General features: G+C 43.8%; 1 protein-coding gene across 1 annotated transcript in view; it reads left to right on the top strand.

Moving 5' to 3' along the window:
* The first annotated feature begins 2,974 nt into the window (after positions 1-2,974).
* The window catches only part of CCR7 (C-C motif chemokine receptor 7), a 34,961-nt gene continuing 18,632 nt past the window's right edge, over positions 2,975-19,303 (top strand). The window contains exons 1-2 of the mRNA XM_063963537.1: positions 2,975-3,028; positions 9,541-9,578. Coding sequence (XP_063819607.1) covers positions 3,007-3,028; positions 9,541-9,578 — 60 coding nt within the window. The 5' untranslated portion in view covers positions 2,975-3,006. The remainder of the gene's footprint in view (positions 3,029-9,540; positions 9,579-19,303) is intronic.

The following is a 19,303-nucleotide window of genomic DNA, read 5'->3' as shown; positions in this document are numbered from 1 at the left end:
TATCAGGTGTACACAACCGGTGACACGCTACTGACGTATAATCCCTTCGATAGAACAGACAATTTATCGATCAGTGAGTACCCAGCCTTAGTGTGCTTTGAGGAGTGAGCTTGAAAAGCATTGTTGTAAAAAGACACACCAGCTGAGTAAGCCACCCCTGCAATTTAGCTACTTACCATTCTATAAGAACGGGCCCCAGATGAACCACACAATGGCCCAGATTTATCAAGCCTTGGAGAGTAATAAATTGCACAATTATAAAGTACCAAGCATCCAGCTCCTAACTGTCATTTTAAATACAGCCTGTAACATGGCAGTTAGGAGCTGATTGACTGGTACTTTATCACCATACAATTTACACTCTTCAAGGCTTGTTAAATCTGGGCCAATGTTGCTTACCATTCTCCAATGTGAAAATAAATGACTGATCAATGGGCCTAATTTAGAGTTGATCGCAGCAGCAAATTTGTTAGCAGTTGAGCAAAAGCATCTGCACTGCAGGGGGGATAGATATAACATTTGCAGAGAGAGTTAGATTTGGGTGGGTTATATTGCTTCTGTGCAGGGTAAATACTGGCTGCATTATTGTTACACTGCAATTTAGATTTCAGTTTGAACACACCCCACCCAAATCTAACTCTCTCTGCACATGTAATATCTGCCCCCCCCCCCCCCCCCTGCAGTGCACACGGGGGTCATTCCGAGTTGATCGTAGCTGTGCTAAATTTAGCACAGCTATGATCATTCACACCGACAGGCTGGGGGACGCCCAGCACAGGACTAGTCCGCCCCACATGTCAGTGCCGCCCCTCCCCCCCTTCCGCAGAAGTGCAAAGGCATCGCACAGCGGCAATGCCTTTGCACTTCAAGATTAGCTCCCGACCAGTGCAGCTTTAGCGTGCTGGCCAGGAGCTACTCGTCGCTCCCCGGCCCGCAGCGGCTGCGTGTGACATCACGCAGCTGCCGCGGACCAACCCCCAACGGTCCGGCTACACCTGCGTTGGCCGGACTGCGCCCCGCCCAGCGACAGCCTCTGCCTCAGAGGCGAACGCTAGGCAACGACAGCTGCCATGCGCTGGTGCACTGCGCGCCAATGCATGCGCAGTTCCGTCCCGATCGCTGCGCTGCTAGAAACTGCAGCGAGCGATCGGGTCGGAATGACCCCCATGGTTTTTCCCATCTGCTAACAAATTTCCTGCTGCGATCAACTCTGAATTACCCCCAATGTCTGCTCTCAGCTGCTGAACATTCTAAAAGGACTGCTTACCATACCACTCTACTAACCAAAGACCACAGCTGAGAGGCTGCTTGCAATGTGTATTCCTGTGGAGGATGGCCATTGTGCCGGACTCCAGAATTGGGTACTATGTGGAGCAATGAAATCCAGGATAATCCGGGTGGGTCAGTGGTGGTCCTACATTTTGGGAGCCCTAAAGTTTGAACTGTAATGGGGGCCCCTTCACAACCAGCAACAATAGTGCAACATCCAACAAGGTCCAAAGGGCATTGCTGCCCTTGCAAAGACAACATACACCACTCAGCACCAGCAAAATTACCTTATTAGATTCCTTCTTGTCACGGGCTCTTTCTTGCCTTTCATTTTTCCCAGCCTCCTCCTGAGTACGGGCCCTCTCAGGCCCGCCATTCACAAAGTGAAGTTCTGCAGGCTGTCAGGAATTGTAGTTTAAAATTGGATACATATTTCATGCTATTTACAGAGCACAAATCACAGAGCTAGACTACTACTCCCAGCAACTCTCGCCGTACTAAGCAATACACATCCATGCTGTAATAGCTGCCATGCTGTACTAGAAGCCTGGTTGTCTTGTTGTTATTGGTGACAGCTATAACTATACAGTACATACTGTACAGTAAAAACAAAAGGTGAAAATCTGATTTTTGTTGTTAAAATGCACAAGCGAGATGATGATTCTAGCATTAAAATAACCTTATTTTAATAACACACACTTAAAAAAACTGCACTGATTTTGTTGAAAAATTCACTCATTAACAAAAAAAAAAAAAGCTTCTTTAGTTTCTCAGCAGATCTGCCCCTGGGGTGGGTAGGAAAGTAAACAAACAAACAAACAAACAAACAAACAAACAAACAACAAAAAAACAGATGTACTGTGGCTCCTACAAAATATTCTTGGCTCTTAAACCAATAGCACCATCTTTATCTTTGTATCCCCAGCCCTGCTGCCAACTGCATGGTTTGTTTATTTTTTTGCAATAACAAATTTCAAATCTCTACAAGTAATCCTTTGTCCTTTCATTCCTAGATTTATTCTGGGAAGTTCTGGCTGTCCTGGTTTTAGTGAATATTTATTGTGTATGGTACCAAAGCAACACTGCTACGTTCAGGGAACCAGGGACAGATTTGGGAACTAAAAGTGGCCCTGGAAAAATTTGTAGAAGTGGCCTCATATTTGCAGCACCAGAGATACACCATGTAACCATGGCGACAGCACCACCCCTCACATGTCAACAAACAAAACAGGTCCCACGTGCACATTGGCCCACCAAGGATCTTCCCTGTGAGCTCTATGGCCTATCCGCCCCTGCCGGGAACACATATGGGGGAGATGTAGCAATCATCCTAAAGAGGACAAGTGGAGAAGTTGCACATAGGAATCAATCAGATACTACCTGTCATATTATAGAATGTTAGATACCTCTCCCCCTACGCGGATGCGCATCTATGTATTCACGGGTGATACAATAAAGACATTATAATCCGCTCTGAACATCTGCACAGTTCTCAGTTTGTAAAGAAATTTTTGTGCCATTTTGTGTAAAGAAATTTCTTTCTATAAACCTACAGTATGAGCTCTGTGTATATAAGTATGATGTGGTCACATATACAGATATATGAACTATGCTGAAATTCAGGAAACGGGAGGTCTTGCTTCATTTGCATATAATGTCTAGCTGGGATGAACTCATACTCATTGTTTCTAGAGCCCACACACAATCCCTTCCACACAGCATATCTCATCCGTCACCATGCAGCTGCTGCCAAGATATGGTAAGTCCCTGACTTTAGGATACCAGGCAGCATATAGCGTAGACCAGATGCATGGACTTTACTTATTTATGCCAATACATGAAAACATACCTTATCAATATGATGTGCTATTGAACAACACAGAAACAGTATAAATTGTCTTTCTATAGAAAAAAGTACCACAAAAGTCTATACATCTGACAGATTTGTGTGTCAGTATCCAGTTGATACTCTAGTGAAACTGATTTCTGTTTGTGCCTTTACTAATTTTGTTGTTTGTGGACTGTTTAGTTAGGATGCGTTCAGTTGTATATAACCACCAAAACAACTAGTGCTTAAAAAACATAGGAACAATTATTGTATGCGATTGTGTTAAGCAATAGTATAATAAATATACATATTGATATTATTTATAAAATATAAAGGTCAAATATGCTTATAGCCTAGGAAAAAATAGCTAAAACTAAACATTGAATAGTATACTAATATATCTAAAATTTACAAATATCACAATACAACATATAAATAGCCAAACTAGTAAATATGTCAAACAAAGCTAAAATGGATTAATTGTGAAATGATTATACAGAATGACATTTATCATGACTTAAATTAACAAGCCATATTTGTCTTTCTGATATATTATTTGCCACTGTACAGTGACTCATGTGACTATTTATACCTTACATAAAAATGGTAATGTATTTTGCTTAGATTAGCTACAGGTTACACATATCAAACAGTTGCCACATGCATATAAATACATACTGTATCTCTGTAAGATCATTTGTTTGAGGAAATGACATTTGTATATTTATAGCTAGCTATATGCTCCTATAGACATTCACCACATGAAATACAAACACAGCATAAACTACATTTTCTGTGTCTGACTGACATCATACCAGCGCCTAGATTACTAAACATTATCAGCTATACTGTTTTACAAGAAGAATGGGGAGGGGTTATATAGGTAGGGAATATGATATTTAGGGTGCGTACACACTAGGCAATATTGCGTACAATCTGGCCAATATTGGGCGGTACAGAACGACATTGTCTAGTGTGCACAAACGATATATCGCACAATGCGCACTTGTCGCCAGTCGGATCTGCATGCACTTAGTTAAACATGGCAGAAATCCTGAATTCACTTGCTGTACACTGTGTAAGGTAACATGACATTTGTATGTGGCTGTAGTCATGACAAGTCGTTTGCTTTATTAAGTCTACCTTGTAGTTGTATCAAATACAGATGCATTTTACAAGTGTACACATACTGTATGTTAGTAAACATAATTTAAGCAGTTGCTGCAGGTAATAGCAGCTCCTGCTGTATACATTATCCATGTTGCCAATCTGTCACAACATTTAAAATCCTACTTGACAGTGTGGGAAATTTATTTTCAACGTGCAATAACAGTAATCTTAGCAACAATTTAACATTTGTTTAAAGTAAGGCTTTTTTCAGTAAATGTAGCGTATGCAGATGCACTGCCGCTGCATAGTAATTTTATATTGCACAGATGCATAGCAGTGCATCCATTTAAATATTGTCTGTTTGTGCCCCATTTATATATAAAGGAGACATTGGGAATGTCTTTATTTCATACAGTATTATCATACTAATTATAATCGCATCATAGAATGTTATATTAAATTGGTAGTATTTATGCTCTTAGCTACAGTATCTGAAATGCACCAGTATGGTACAAAAGTAGTCTAATTGAAAATATAGGGCAATCCTCAATCTACACCTCCAAACATCACTAAAAACCAGGAAGCAGAAACCAGGAAGCAGAAAAGCCCAATAAATGCACAATCTCTGCCCTGGCAGCAGAAATCTTTGGGCTCGGTACAGTGATATCTCTGGGGCACCCTCAGAATATATATAGCTATAGATATATATAGATATATATATATATATATATATATATATAGATAGATATATATGTGTGTATATATATATATATATATATGCGCAACAGAATTTGCTGCGCTATATAATAAACTGTTATTAAATAAGTATATATATATTTATCTTCCTCCCCCACACGCACCACAGCCTGTCTCTCCCCAATAACTACATGATGATTCCCTGCTCATATCCCTGCTGGACACTAAGTTGCATATACTAGGGGCCCCTCTGATCCTTGGGGCCTGGAACAGGTGTCCCCTTTGACCCCCCCAACCCCCACCCTGTCACCGTCCCTATGCCCCTGGCAACTCACCTTGCCCTGCAAAAAATTTTTAAGTGAGCTGGATAGACCAGTTAGGCAGTTTGCCATACTTAATTAATCATACTTGTCTACTTTTGCCAGTTATGCTTTGGAAGATCAGTAGTAGTGGTACCCAAGGTGGGAGGTATGGGGGCATATCAGAGGGAATTGCTTAATCCCTTTCTTTATGTATGGCATAATACAATATTTTGTAACAATACGCTGTATTGAGTTGGAACATGAAGACGCGATTCTCAGTGAATTGTGTCATTACACCAGTGCCAATTTCCTGGGAGCAAAGGCTCTCATTCCGAGTTGTTCGCTCGCTAGCTGCTTTTAGCAGCACTGCACACGCTAAGCCGCCGCCCTCTGGGAGTGTATCTTAGCTTAGCAGAATTGCGAATGAAAGATTAGCAGAATTGCGAATAGAAATTTCTTAGCAGTTTCTGAGTAGTTTGAGACTTACTCCTACACTGCGATCAGTTCAGTCAGTTTCGTTCCTGGTTTGAGGTCACAAACACACCCAGCGTTCGCCCAGACACTCCCTCATTTCTTCAGACACTCCCGCGTTTTTCCCAGAAACGCCAGCGTTTTTTCGCACACACCCAGAAAACGGCCAGTTTCCGCCCAGAAACACCCACTTCCTGTCAATCACACTACAATCACCAGAACGATGAAAAATCCTCGTTATGCCGTGAGTAAAATACCTAACTTTTGTGTAAAAGAACTAAGCGCATGCGCTCTGCAAACCTTGCGCATGCTCAGTAAGCGACTTATCGCAATATAGCGAAAATCGGCAACGGGCGAACAACTCGGAATGACCCCCCATGTGCGGGATTCTGGAGAACTACTACAAATTTGTGAATCTCCTGGAAATTTCGGTAGAGTAGGCAAGTATGCCTTAAATACATCTTATACGTGAAGTATAGAGTGTGCAAACATCTTGACATGCTAAGCCACACACAAAGCTTAAACGGTGCATTTGCTGCAAATAAGCTTACGAAGGGGGTAATTCAGACCTGATCGCTGCTGTGCGTTTAATGCACCGCAATGCACAGGCGTGACGGACCGCAGCAACGGGGATCGCCAGTCAGCGAAAATTCCAAACTCACGGGCGATCACTAGGAGATTGACAGGAAGAGGCCATTTGTGGGTGGCAACTGACCATTTTGTAGGAGTGTCCGGAAAAACGCATGAGGGACCAGGCATTTGGAGGGAGGATTTCTGATGTCAGCTCTGACCCCGATCATCGCAGCAGCTGAGTAAGTCCTGGGCTGAGCAGAGACTGCACAAACTGATGTTTGTGCAACTCTACTACAAGTGCGATCGCACACCTGCACACACACCATACCCTCCCCTTGTAGGAGGCGACTACCTAATCGCAGGGATGCAAAAAACGCACCCTAGCGATCAGGTCTGAATTACCCCTGAAGTCAGAAAGAATTAGAGCCTTTTTTGGCCACTTTGACATTTTTGATGATATATCATTTTGTCTCAGCCTCCAAAGCCATATTATTAAGTGATATTAAATGCAAATTTGTATAGAAATATGTAAATATTTATAAATTATTAAACTGTAAATAAAGTAGGATTTATATACAGACTTCCAAATAAAATATATAACCTGTATATACAATAACTAAACTATAAAAAAAAATGTACATAAAGTATGCAATTAATTTTATTTGAACTTTTTTATACTTTGGGTCACTGTTTTCTCCACTGGCAGTGATAGAGTTAACGAGTATTCATTTATTGCACTGTGTACTGACTGTAGCTGAAAGGGACTTTTTAAATAATTTCTCTTCTTGAGAGTGCAGTTCATTGTTTTTCACTTGTAGTTTCTAACTTATGACTGAGAGTGGTTTGGTTCATGGAAAAAAAGTGACTCTGAAACAGAAAGTGGTAAAGTAGGGTTTAGGTCAGATTAAGAGTCTATCCAATTAATTTCTGTTTTGAAGTAGGTGCAGTAATACAAGCCTCAGCACCCTGACTGCATTATGGGGGTCATTCCGAAGTGATCGCTCGCTGCCGATTTTCGCAGCGCAACGGTCAGTTAAAAAAATGGCAAAACTGCGCTTGCGTATACGTCGTATGGGTACAAACAGCATCGTTGCTGTGCAATGCTTCTAGCGAAGAATCCATTCTCACAACCGATCGCAAAGAGATTGACAGGAAGAGAGCGTTTATGGGTGTCAACTGACCGCTTTCTGGGAGTGGCAGGGAAAATGCAGGCGTGTCCAGGCGTTTGCAGGTCGGGTGTTTGTCGTCAATTCCGGGATCGGACAGGCTGAAGTGATCGTAAGGGCTGAGTAAGTTCAGAACTATTCAGAAACTGCTAAAAACTTTTTTGTCCCGCTCGGCTGCACATGCGATCACACACTTGCAAAGCAAAAATAGACTCCCCCGTAGGTGGCAGCTATGCGTTTACACGGCTGCAAAAAGTAGCTAGCGAGCGATCAACTCTGAATGAGGGCCTATGCACGTGAATGTGAGAAAATGATACAGACAACCTAATTCTGTATTCTGCACATTGCCACGCTGTTGCTGGGTATTCAGAATACATAGCATGGCGTACAGGTCAATAGACCTAAAGCAGTAAGGCAAAATGTTTTTAGGTCCAAGGACCACATTAGGAAATGTCAGTCCTTTGATGCAGTCAGAATAAAATGTTGTCTTAATATGTGAAATGTGGGCTGCCACAGAATGGCAGCATGCCACGGAAAGGGATGTATTAGAGGTGCTACACAGGTATGCATGTCCCTCTCTTGTACCACATGTACCCACCACCACCACCACCACCACCACCACCTCTGTGATATGTTTTTTTACACTTACATCTTAACTCTAATACATTTGTCACTCTACACCATCTCTAACACATCTTCCCCTCCCTCACATGTCTTTTTAACACCTTTCTTGTCTTGCTTTATTATCAAGGCCTGTCCCATGATAAGGATGTGGTCTTTCCCAGGCAGCTGTAGGGTAGATTCAATAAACGTGATTTCCGCAAGTTGTTCCTGAACAGCACATTGTGGCAATAAAATGCTGTTTTTTCTTTGCGACACATATAGATGACTAGGAAAATAGGCAATATTGAAGGTACTGCATTGGGCAAATATGTGCTCAGCTCAATATTGCAGTGATGTTCAATGGCACAATGTATATAACTGAATTGACCTCTAGTGTGTAATTCAATACTGTGTGATACAGTATGCCACTGGCATTGCCAGAATGCCCAGCTGCACAAATATTGGTCAGTTATGGTAGTACCAATGACAATATTTGAGTAAATGATTGATGTTCTTCAGCTGCCCATATGCAGTATCTAAGTCCAACTGTCCATGGATCTAAGTCCAAAGGCAGATACTGTAGCTCAATGAAAAGAGGGTCTGACTACAATGTCACAGACAATGGGTTTGAATCCCGGGTATGTCAGCATCTTGAAATGTAATATAGGACAGTGTGACTGAATAACAAAGAGGTATTGGCGATGTCAGGGGTGGGGGGAAGAGACAGGGGTGGTCAGGAGTTGCTAGGGTTCAATTAGAGTGGAAGCTGCAAGTGACTGTAATTAAAACATATAATTAACAAGTGCCATCAACAGTGCCCCCTACCCTGCAGCGCTATGTGCTGTGCACACTCCGCACACACCTAGTTAAGGCTTTGGGCTGCTTGGTTCAATAGGAAACTTATTGGTCTACAAAGTCACTTTACCCATGGTTTAATGTGTCTTAGCATTGGATCATGAGTCCCTGACTGTACAATTTCTGTCCTAGTGTTATTGGTGGCTACAAAAAAATACCTTGACTGCATCATGCATTACAGTCTGAGTAATAGTTTAATTGCAATGAAGAGTTGAGAAAATAATTTATACAGTAAAACCTTCTTTTTCTATCTTCATTTTGTTCATTCTCTATTTCCTTAGGCATTATTTAAATTTACTATTGGACTGGACTTAAGATCATGTGACAGAACTAAAGATAACACTATCATGCTTGCAGAGCATCTCCTGTGTGATCAGTGTATGATTATGATAGTTGCACGTTTAGGAGATCAGTCCCTGTAAAAACAGAACTCCCTACTGACAGACAAGTAGCAGCCAGTTCATATATAATGGGAATTTACTGATGACAGCAATGTTAAAGAAAATTCCCAAAAAGGATATTCTGCAGGACTGAATGTCTCCAAATTCAACTATTTTTTTTAAATATGAAAATCTTCATGATAAAAGTACATTTAAATCAAGTAAATAGCTCTGCACAGTGTCATAGTACAAAATATCATGAGCTGACTTTTCTTCTCATTTTACAGATGTGCTGCAGGTCATTCTTCTACTTGCTGTAGTGCGGGTGAGTATTCCCTCATGGGAGTCTGTAAGATAAGATCTATAAGCAGGGCCGTAGAGAGCCACGCCGGGCCCCAATAAAGGGGTGGGGTGTGGCTTAATAAAGTGATAATGTGGCCGTGACTATGACCTTTAACATGAAAATATTAAAGGGGGCACCGTTTTAACACTGGGGTGGGGGGGGGGGGCAGGGGGTGCGGGTGAGGGCACCTGCTTCCCACCTTAATTGATCTGTAAGTGGGCCTCTCCTTCCCAGCCAGCGCCATCTTCATAGTGAAATTTGGGAAGATGATGCCGGCCACTATAGAGCAAAGACTCTAGCATAGTGCCAGAGTCTTTGCTTTCTATGTGCGATGCCATCTTCCCGAAGATATCACTGGGAACTTAGAGGGTTGGGGGAGTTACGGGACCCCCCACCCCGGGCCCCTCCAGTAGCCCAGGCCCAGGTAATTTGTACTCCCCACTGTCTAAAAGTAGCCTTATTTCCCTATATGGGACTCTGGTTGCTTTAGCATAACCTCGATTCTCTGCCAAACCTACAACAGCTCCTTTTACTTTCTATCTATTCTTCTCACCCAATTCTCACAGTGTCCAAAGTAAGCATCTGGCCTATACAGCCCCCATGCATTATCTGTGCAACAGTAACTGTACAGTACCTGAGACAACGTCTTAACCACATAGGTCTTACAACAATTTCACTCCTTGGTTAAAAAAAATTCTTAGAAGAAAACCAAACTAGTTACATATGCTGGTATTATTCTTTTTGTTACACTGTAAACTATTTAAAATTGAAATAATTTAATTCTAGTTGTGCATGTGATAGTGAAGTATATATAAATGAGATGTGCGCCGGCCCAAATCTTGGGTTCTGGATCTGTATCTCCTTTGTGTTTTGCATCTTTATTGGTTTTGCCCCCAAACAGCTAAATTCACAGAATTTTGGCCTGTTTCTGTTCCTACAGTGTTATTAACCTCAATGACATTCATTTCCACTCATTTCCAGGCAATTTTGACCACCTTACAACTCACCAAAGGCTTTAGGCCAAAGGCTGCAGCGAACTGGCTGGTAACTAACCAACAGAGCAGTGGCACAAACATACAGCAGTTTATAACACATCTATAAAACATTGCCACACAGCAATGAAGAAATGCAAAGTAGTTCAAGTCCTTGGGCCCTACATCCCAACCTTATGTTGGATATTAAAAAGGACATGCAGTGTAAAAAACCAAGCACTTCAGTGACAGGGACTGACACTTTTGTGGCTGAAGTGCTTGCCTTGTTTGGGCAACCACAAAAATTTTTTTGGGAAGGACTACCGCCGATCACTAATGAGGAGGTTGATGATGAGGGTGTATACATTATAATCTTGTAAAATAAATTTAATGAATTCACTGCAAATGATGTAACATGGAGGAGGTGCCTAGATGGCTAATGTCTCTACCTCTACTAACTTTGGCCTCACAAAAGGAGCAAATGCCTCACAGTCAGGATTGGTGGAAAAATAATTCCACCCTCAAGAGTTGGATTTTTGGGTCTTATGCCCAGGCATCACAATGGCTTTCTTTTTATCACGGACAAGAACTGCAGCCACTGGTGACTGACTTACATACACAACATCGTCAGTATCCTCAGTGTGAAATAGTAATAGTATACACATATCCCCCTCATCCTGTTCCACTTTCACACATGAATCCTCAATTTTTATTATGCCCTAATCACCATCTTTATGTGTACTGCCCCCCCCCCCCCCCACATGTAGGGGATGGTGGAAGGAGGTGAAAGGGGCTTCTCTAAGAGGACAGTGTGAGAAATGTCAGACTCACACATAGCTAACGTCGACACCCCTAAACATTTTTTAGGAGTGTGTGACTGTTCTGAACTCACAGTTTGTTCTACTGCTTTAGTTGTTTTCATTTTTTGACACCTCTTCTAGACTCTGAGTGAAAAGGTCTTGTATTGTCATGAGAAGCAGTAGAAGATGCCTCACTGACAGTTGCAGAACCACCACTTATAAACCGGACCCGCTCATCTCTAATATAAAACATTCTCCAAGTGAAATATATTGGGTTCCAATGTATAGACAGTGTCTAGATAGACAGTCAATAGGTTAGCACCATATGTTCAACATGCATTTGATCGACATGGTCAAAAGGTCGACAGGTAGGTCACAGGTTGTTGTTTTTTTTATTACTTTTGCTTGATTTACCATCCACATGGACTAATATTGGGAATAGTAACATTGCCCAAAATGTAGCGAGTGAAGCGGAGCCGCCAGGGTATATGTTTGCAATAATTGTGGTCACACATGATAAAATAGAGAAAATAACACCCCCCCAAAAAATAGAGATGTGCATGAAGTCTCATGTTTTGGTTCTAATTTCATCCTTGTGTTTTGGTTTTGCAAAACTGCCATTAAGTGTTTTGGTTCAGAATTCAGATTTAAAATTTAAATCTTAGGCTTTATATCTCTTGGAAATGTATAAAAACAGCTAAAATCATGTAATTTTTACCGTCCAAAACCCAAAATTCAGATTTAAAATTGGAATACGTTGATTTTTACGTTTTGAGGGATTTGCCATTTGGATTTCCATTCGATTTTGACTTTGGAGATTTACCAAAGGCAAAATCGTATGTCAAATTAAACATAAAACCAAATTCAACTCAAATCCCACTCAAAATCGAATTTCTGAAAAACATTAATGTTTTCCCATAGTCAAATATAGGATCTCCTCATTTACTCTCATTCAATTTGCAAATCGAATGCAAATTGAACTGCAAATCGAACCTCAATGAATAGAATAATGAGAAATTTGATTTGAGCTTCTAAACACCATTCTATTGGTTGGAAATTGATAGTGATGACTTTAGAAGTTCCAAAAAGCATGTGGGGCAGTGTGGCTGAAGGTATAAGTGTTTCAATAGGTTTTGCTTTGCTGTGCACCTACCTGCAAATCACCACCTGATTAAGAGAACCCAGGAGCATCAATCAGAGCAACATATTGCACAAGTGTTTGCAAATAGTCATCATACCAATTCCATGAATGTGCAGGTGGACTGTGATGCAAAACTAAAAATCATGAGTGTTGTGACTGGCTATGCTGGTTCATGCCATGATGCCTACATCCTCAGCAATTCATCCCTGACTGCAAAATTTGAAGCGAGTTAAATGCCAGAGGGATGATTGTTGCTTAAGTTACCTGTATGTGTTAATGAAGCAACTAATAGTATGTGTTACTATATTGTTTTAATTCCCCACCCCTCAACAGGTGATTTAGGGGGTAGTTCAGACCTGATCGCTAGGGTGCGTTTTCGCACAGCGAGCGAACAGGTCTGTACTGCGCATGCGTATGCACCGCAGTGCACCAGCTCGTCTGACAACTGCACCGTGCATCTGTGCACAGCGATGGGTTGGTGCAAAAAAGCGAACGCATGGGCAATCGCATGGAGACTGACAGGAATAGGCCATTTGTGGGTGGCAACTGACTATTTTAGAGGAGTGTCTGGGAAAATGCAGGAGGGACCCAGCGTTTGGAGGGAGGGTTTCTGACATCAGCTCCGGCCCCGATCATCGCAGCGGCTGAGTAAGTCCTGGGCTGAGCAGAAACTGCACAAACTGATGTTTGTGTAGTTCTACTACAAATGCGATAGTACACCTGCACACAGCTAATACCTTCCCCCTGTATGTGGCGACTACCTGATCACAGGGATGCAAATAACGCACCCCAGCGATCAGGTCTGAATTACCCCCTTAGGAAATGGCTGTTGCTCCTGGATTCTGACTCCTCTGTCAGATCCACAAACTCCTGCTGAGAATACGTATAACGAAGCACAAATAGCCACCACCTGATCCATTACAGAGTGCACCTTTGGGCTATTAAAAACAAGGTTGGTAAATCGGGAGGCATATTATTATATCATTTGGCAAAAGTGTCTGATATTGTGCACTGCTCCTGCTATTGTATAAGGTCAAATTAAATTAACCACTCCCCCCAGATTATGCAATAAACAGTGAGCAGGTAGAGGTTTTGTTACCAACAGTGCTGCAAGTATGGCGGTACGGGGTGGTACTGCATACCAGTAAGAAATTGACTGCCGGTACGCAGTACCAGCGGCCCAACCAGCTTGCTTGCAGCCACTGCTGTGTGTAAGGCGAGGAGAGTGTAGCGCATGCCTATCCTGCCCCTCAGTGCTCAGTCCAGTCTCTGGCGGCATGTATGCCAAATGAGGTGTCAGTTTGTTAGTCAATCAGAGCTCGTGGACTGGCAGCGGCAGCTCCTTATTGACTGTCAGACTGTGAGCCTTGACTGGCTCATAAACCTGTGCATGATTTGAGATACATGCTGCCACCGCCTGAGAGTGGAGTGAACTATGGGGCAGTAGAAGCGCGTGCTGTGCTCTCCTCCTCTCAGACACACAGCAGCAAGCAGAACAGCAGTAGCGGTGAGCAGCACTGGGGACACATGTGTGTACCTGGCACTGTGGGGGCATATATGTATCTGGCACTCTGGGGGCATATCTGGCACTGGTGGCATATGTGTATATGTCACTGTGGGGCATATTTATATCTGGCACTGTGGGAGCATATCTGGCATGTGGGGGCATATGTGTATCTGGCACTGTGGGGGCATATTTGTATCTGGCACTCTGGGTGTATATCTGGCATTGCACTACTGGGGTTATATGTGTATCTGCCACTATTGGGGGCATATGTGTATCTGGCACTGCACTATATGGGGCATATGTATATCTGCTACTATTTGGGGCATATGTGTATCTGGCACTATTGGGGGCATATGTGTATCTGGCCCTCCATATGTGTTTCACTCCCCCATTTTCATTGGCCATGCTCTGTGTGGCATGTGGCCACACCTATTTTTGGACGCGCAAGCCTTCGGCATGCGCACACAGTACAACTAAGAAGTTTTTTCTACTTGCACCACTGTTTACCAACAACTGACTATGGACATAATTCAGAGATGGACGCAGCTGCGCGGTCACTCGCAGCGGCTGCATCCATCAGGTCTGCACACGCACACTGACCGTAGTGCGCATGTGCAACCATACACATTGCAGCCTGGATACAACCGCAGTGTGATTGACAGTGGCAACTGTTGCAGGGGCATCGTCGCGGCATTGAAGGTGTGGGGCATATCAAACGGGGGGGGGGAGCATTTTCAGGGCATTTTGTGACATCACATACAGCCGTTCTGAAAAAAAAGATGGCCACCGACCACCTGACAGAGCAGCCAGGATGCACTGCCATGTGTCAACCTTAGATCTGATGCTTCAGCAATCTAATTGCGGAAGCATCAGAGAGCGGCCTCACACATGCTGGGTGGCCTTGCCCTGTGCTGGGCGACTACCAGCATGTGCAGAGATGAAAGTAGATCTGGCTGTGTATGCAGCCATCTGCATTTATCTCTGAGTAACCCCCTATGTGAACACAGAAAGAGGAATGCAGGCAGGAAGACAGATTAGGGATATGCTTATTGCCATCTATTTCAAATGTATTTTTATTTTGTTAAATACCACAAAGTTTTATTCTTCAGTTAGGTGTTAATGTATAAAATAATGTAAAGAGAGCATTTCCCCTTTAATTAGTGTGTATGTGATGCATTTTGGATCTATAGGAAGGAATTAAGAAGTTCTGTTCAATTTTGCATTTGATTTTGCATTTCAATTTAATGAGGATTTGAGGTTCGATTTTGGAAGGGATTTCATAAACTGAACAAAAAATCCCTGCTTATAATCAATCAACATAAAATTCAATTTGTAAACTGAATGCAATATCAATTATTGGTAAATGAGGGATTTTAAAAGGGATTTTGCAGTTTGATTAGAATCAATTTCAGTCAATTTTTAAGATTCATGAAAATTAATCCCAAATTGAATTTTGAACTCAGTTCAGATAGTATCTCCTCAGGAGATCAGAATTGGGACTCGGTTTGGTTCGGATCCACAGAATTTGGATGGGTTCAGATTTCTGAAGAACCGAACTGCACATCTGTTCTAGGAAACTGATGCAAAGATGCATTGCATGTCATTATGGCTCCTGTAACATGTCTTTGTGCACTACATATAATATCGAGGAGATGTATCAAACCTACTAAACAAAAGAAGTGTATAAGTGAAGTTGCTCAAAGCAACCAATAAGCTTATACCTATCATTTTTGAAGCACATTCTGTAAGTGCTGTTTCTCTGACGTCCTAGTGGATGCTGGGGACTCCGTCAGGACCATGGGAATAGCGGCTCCGCAGGAGACAGGGCACAAAATTTAAAAGTTTGACCACTAGGTGGTGTGTACTGGCTCCTCCCCCTATGACCCTCCTCCAAGCCTCAGTTAGGTTTTTGTGCCCGTCCGAGCAGGGTGCAATCTAGGTGGCTCTCATAAAGAGCTGCTTAGAGTAAAAGTTTTGATAGTTTTATTATTTTCAGTGAGTCCTGCTGGCAACAGGCTCACTGCAACGAGGGACCTAGGGGAGAAGAAGTGAACTCACCTGCGTGCAGGATGGATTTGCTTCTTAGGCTACTGGACACTAGCTCCAGAGGGACGATCACAGGTACAGCCTGGATGGGTCACCGGAGCCGCGCCGCCGACCCCCTTGCAGATGCCGAAGTAAGAAGAGGTCCAGAAACCGGCGGCTGAAGGCTTTTCAGTCTTCATGAGGTAGCGCACAGCACTGCAGCTGTGCGCCATTGCGCTCAGGCACACTTCACACCTGCGGTCACTGAGGGTGCAGGGCGCTGGGGGGGGGCGCCCTGGGCAGCAATGTTAATACCTTTCTGGCTAAAAAGAATACATCACATATAGTCCATGAGGCTATATGGATGTATTTCACCCCTGCCAGGTCTCAGAAAAACCGGGAGAAGAGCCCGCCGGAATAGGGGGCGGGGCCTATCTCCTCAGCACACAGCGCCATTTTCCTACACAGCTCCGCTGCTAGGAAGGCTCCCAGGCTCTCCCCTGCACTGCACTACAGAAACAGGGTAAAAAACAGAGAGGGGGGGCATTTTTTGGCGATATTATATATATTTAAGCAGCTATAAGGAAACAACACTTATATAAGGTTGTTCCTATATAATTATAGCGCTTTGGTGTGTGCTGGCAAACTCTCCCTCTGTCTCCCCAAAGGGCTAGTGGGGTCCTGTCTTCTATCAGAGCATTCCCTGTGTGTCTGCTGTGTGTCGGTACGTGTGTGTCGACATGTATGAGGACGATGTTGGTGTGGAGGCGGAGCAATTGCCGGTAATGGTGATGTCACCCCCTAGGGAGTCGACACCGGAATGGATGGCTTTGTTTATGGAATTACGTGATAATGTCAGCACGCTGCAAAAGTCGGTTGACGACATGAGACGACCGGAAAAACCAGTTAGTACCTGTACAGGCGTCTCAAACACCGTCAGGGGCTGTAAAAGGCCCTTTGCCTCAGTCGGTCGACACAGACCCAGACACGGACACCGAATCTAGTGTCGACGGTGAAGAAACGAACGTATTTTCCAGTAGGGCCACACGTTATATGATCACGGCAATGAAGGAGGCTTTGCATATCTCTGATACTGCAAGTACCACAAAAAGGGGTATTATGTGGGGTCTGAAAAAACTACCTGTAGTTTTTCCTGAATCAGAGGAATTGAATGACGTGTGTGATGAAGCATGGGTTACCCCTGATAAAAAACTGCTAATTTCAAAGAAGTTATTGGCGTTATACCCTTTCCCGCCAGAGGTTAGGGCGCGCTGGGAAACACCCCCTAGGGTGGACAAGGCGCTCACACGTTTATCCAAACAAGTGGCGTTACCGTCTCCTGATACGGCCGCCCTCAAGGATCCAGCTGATAGGAGGCTGGAAAATACTCTAAAAAGTATATACACACATACTGGTGTTATACTGCGACCAGCAATCGCCTCAGCCTGGATGTGCAGTGCTGGGGTGGCTTGGTCGGATTCCCTGACTGAAAATATTGATACCCTGGATAGGGACAGTATTTTATTGACTATAGAGCAATTAAAGGATGCATTCCTTTATATGCGAGATGCACAGAGGGATATCTGCACTCTGGCATCAAGAGTAAGTGCGATGTCCATATCTGCCAGAAGAAGTCTATGGACACGACAGTGGTCAGGCGATGCGGATTCCAAACGGCATATGGAAGTATTGCCGTATAAAGGGGAGGAATTATTTGGGGTCGGTCTATCGGATTTGGTAGCCACGGCAACAGCCGGGAAGTCCACCTTTTTACCTCAAGTCCCCTCCCAGCAGAAAAAGACGCAGTCTTTTCAGCCGCAGTCCTTTCGTTCCTATAAGAACAAGCGAGCAAAAGGACATTCATATTTGCCCCGAGGCAAAGGAAAGGGTAAGAGACTGCAGCAAGCAGCCTTTTCCCAGGAGCAGAAGTCCTCCCCGGCTTCTGCAAAGGCCTCAGCATGACGCTGGGACCTTACAAGCGGACTCAGGGGCGGTGGGGAGTCGCCTCAAGAATTTCAGCGCGCAGTGGGCTCACTCGCAGGTGGACCCCTGGATCCTGCAGGTAGTATCTCAGGGTTACAGGTTGGAATTCGAGAAGTCTCCCCCTCGCCGGTTCCTAAAATCTGCTTTGCCAACGTCTCCCTCAGACAGGGCGACGGTATTGGAAGCCATTCACAAGCTGTATTCTCAGCAGGTGATAATCAAGGTACCCCTTCTACAACAGGGAAAGGGGTATTACTCCACACTATTTGTGGTACCGAAGCCGGACGGCTCGGTAAGACCTATTCTAAATCTGAAATCTCTGAACCTGTACATACAAAAATTCAAGTTCAAGATGGAGTCACTCAGAGCAGTGATAGCGAATCTGGAAGAAGGGGATTTTATGATGTCCTTGGACATAAAGGATGCTTACCTTCATGTCCCAATTTGCCCTTCACACCAAGGGTACCTCAGGTTCGTGGTACAAAACTGTCATTATCAGTTTCAGACGCTGCCGTTTGGATTGTCCACGGCACCCAGGGTCTTTACCAAGGTAATGGCCGAAATGATGATCCTTCTTCGAAGAGAAGGCGTATTAATTATCCCTTACTTGGACGATCTCCTGATAAGGGCAAGATCCAGAGAACAGCTGGAGGTCGGAGTAGCACTAACTCAAGTAGTGCTCCAACAGCACGGGTGGATTCTGAATTTTCCAAAATCCCAACTGATCCCGACGACACGTCTGCTGTTCCTAGGGATGATTCTGGACACTGTTCAGAAAAAGGTATTTCTTCCGGAGGAGAAAGCCAGGGAGTTATCCGAACTCGTCAGGAACCTCCTAAAACCAGGGACAGTGTCTGTGCATCAATGCACAAGAGTCCTGGGAAAAATGGTGGCTTCTTACGAAGCGATTCCATTCGGCAGATTCCATGCACGAATTTTTCAGTGGGATCTGCTAGACAAATGGTCCGGATCGCATCTGCAGATGCATCAGCGGATAAAATTGTCGACAAGGACAAGGGTCTCTCTGCTATGGTGGTTGCAGAGTGCTCATCTGTTAGAGGGCCGCAGATTCGGCATACAGAACTGGGTCCTAGTGACCACGGATGCCAGCCTGAGAGGCTGGGGAGCGGTCACACAAGGAAGAAACTTCCAGGGCGTGTGGTCAAGCCTGGAAACGTCTCTTCACATAAATATACTGGAACTAAGAGCAATCTACAATGCTCTAAGCCTGGCAAAACCTCTGCTTCAGGGTCAGCCGGTGTTGATCCAGTCGGACAACA

The sequence above is a fragment of the Pseudophryne corroboree genome, chromosome 3 (assembly GCF_028390025.1).
Source record: "Pseudophryne corroboree isolate aPseCor3 chromosome 3, aPseCor3.hap2, whole genome shotgun sequence".
NCBI lineage: Eukaryota > Metazoa > Chordata > Amphibia > Anura > Myobatrachidae > Pseudophryne > Pseudophryne corroboree.
Note: the sequence above shows the minus strand (reverse complement) of the source record. Positions and strands in the feature narration are given on the sequence as shown.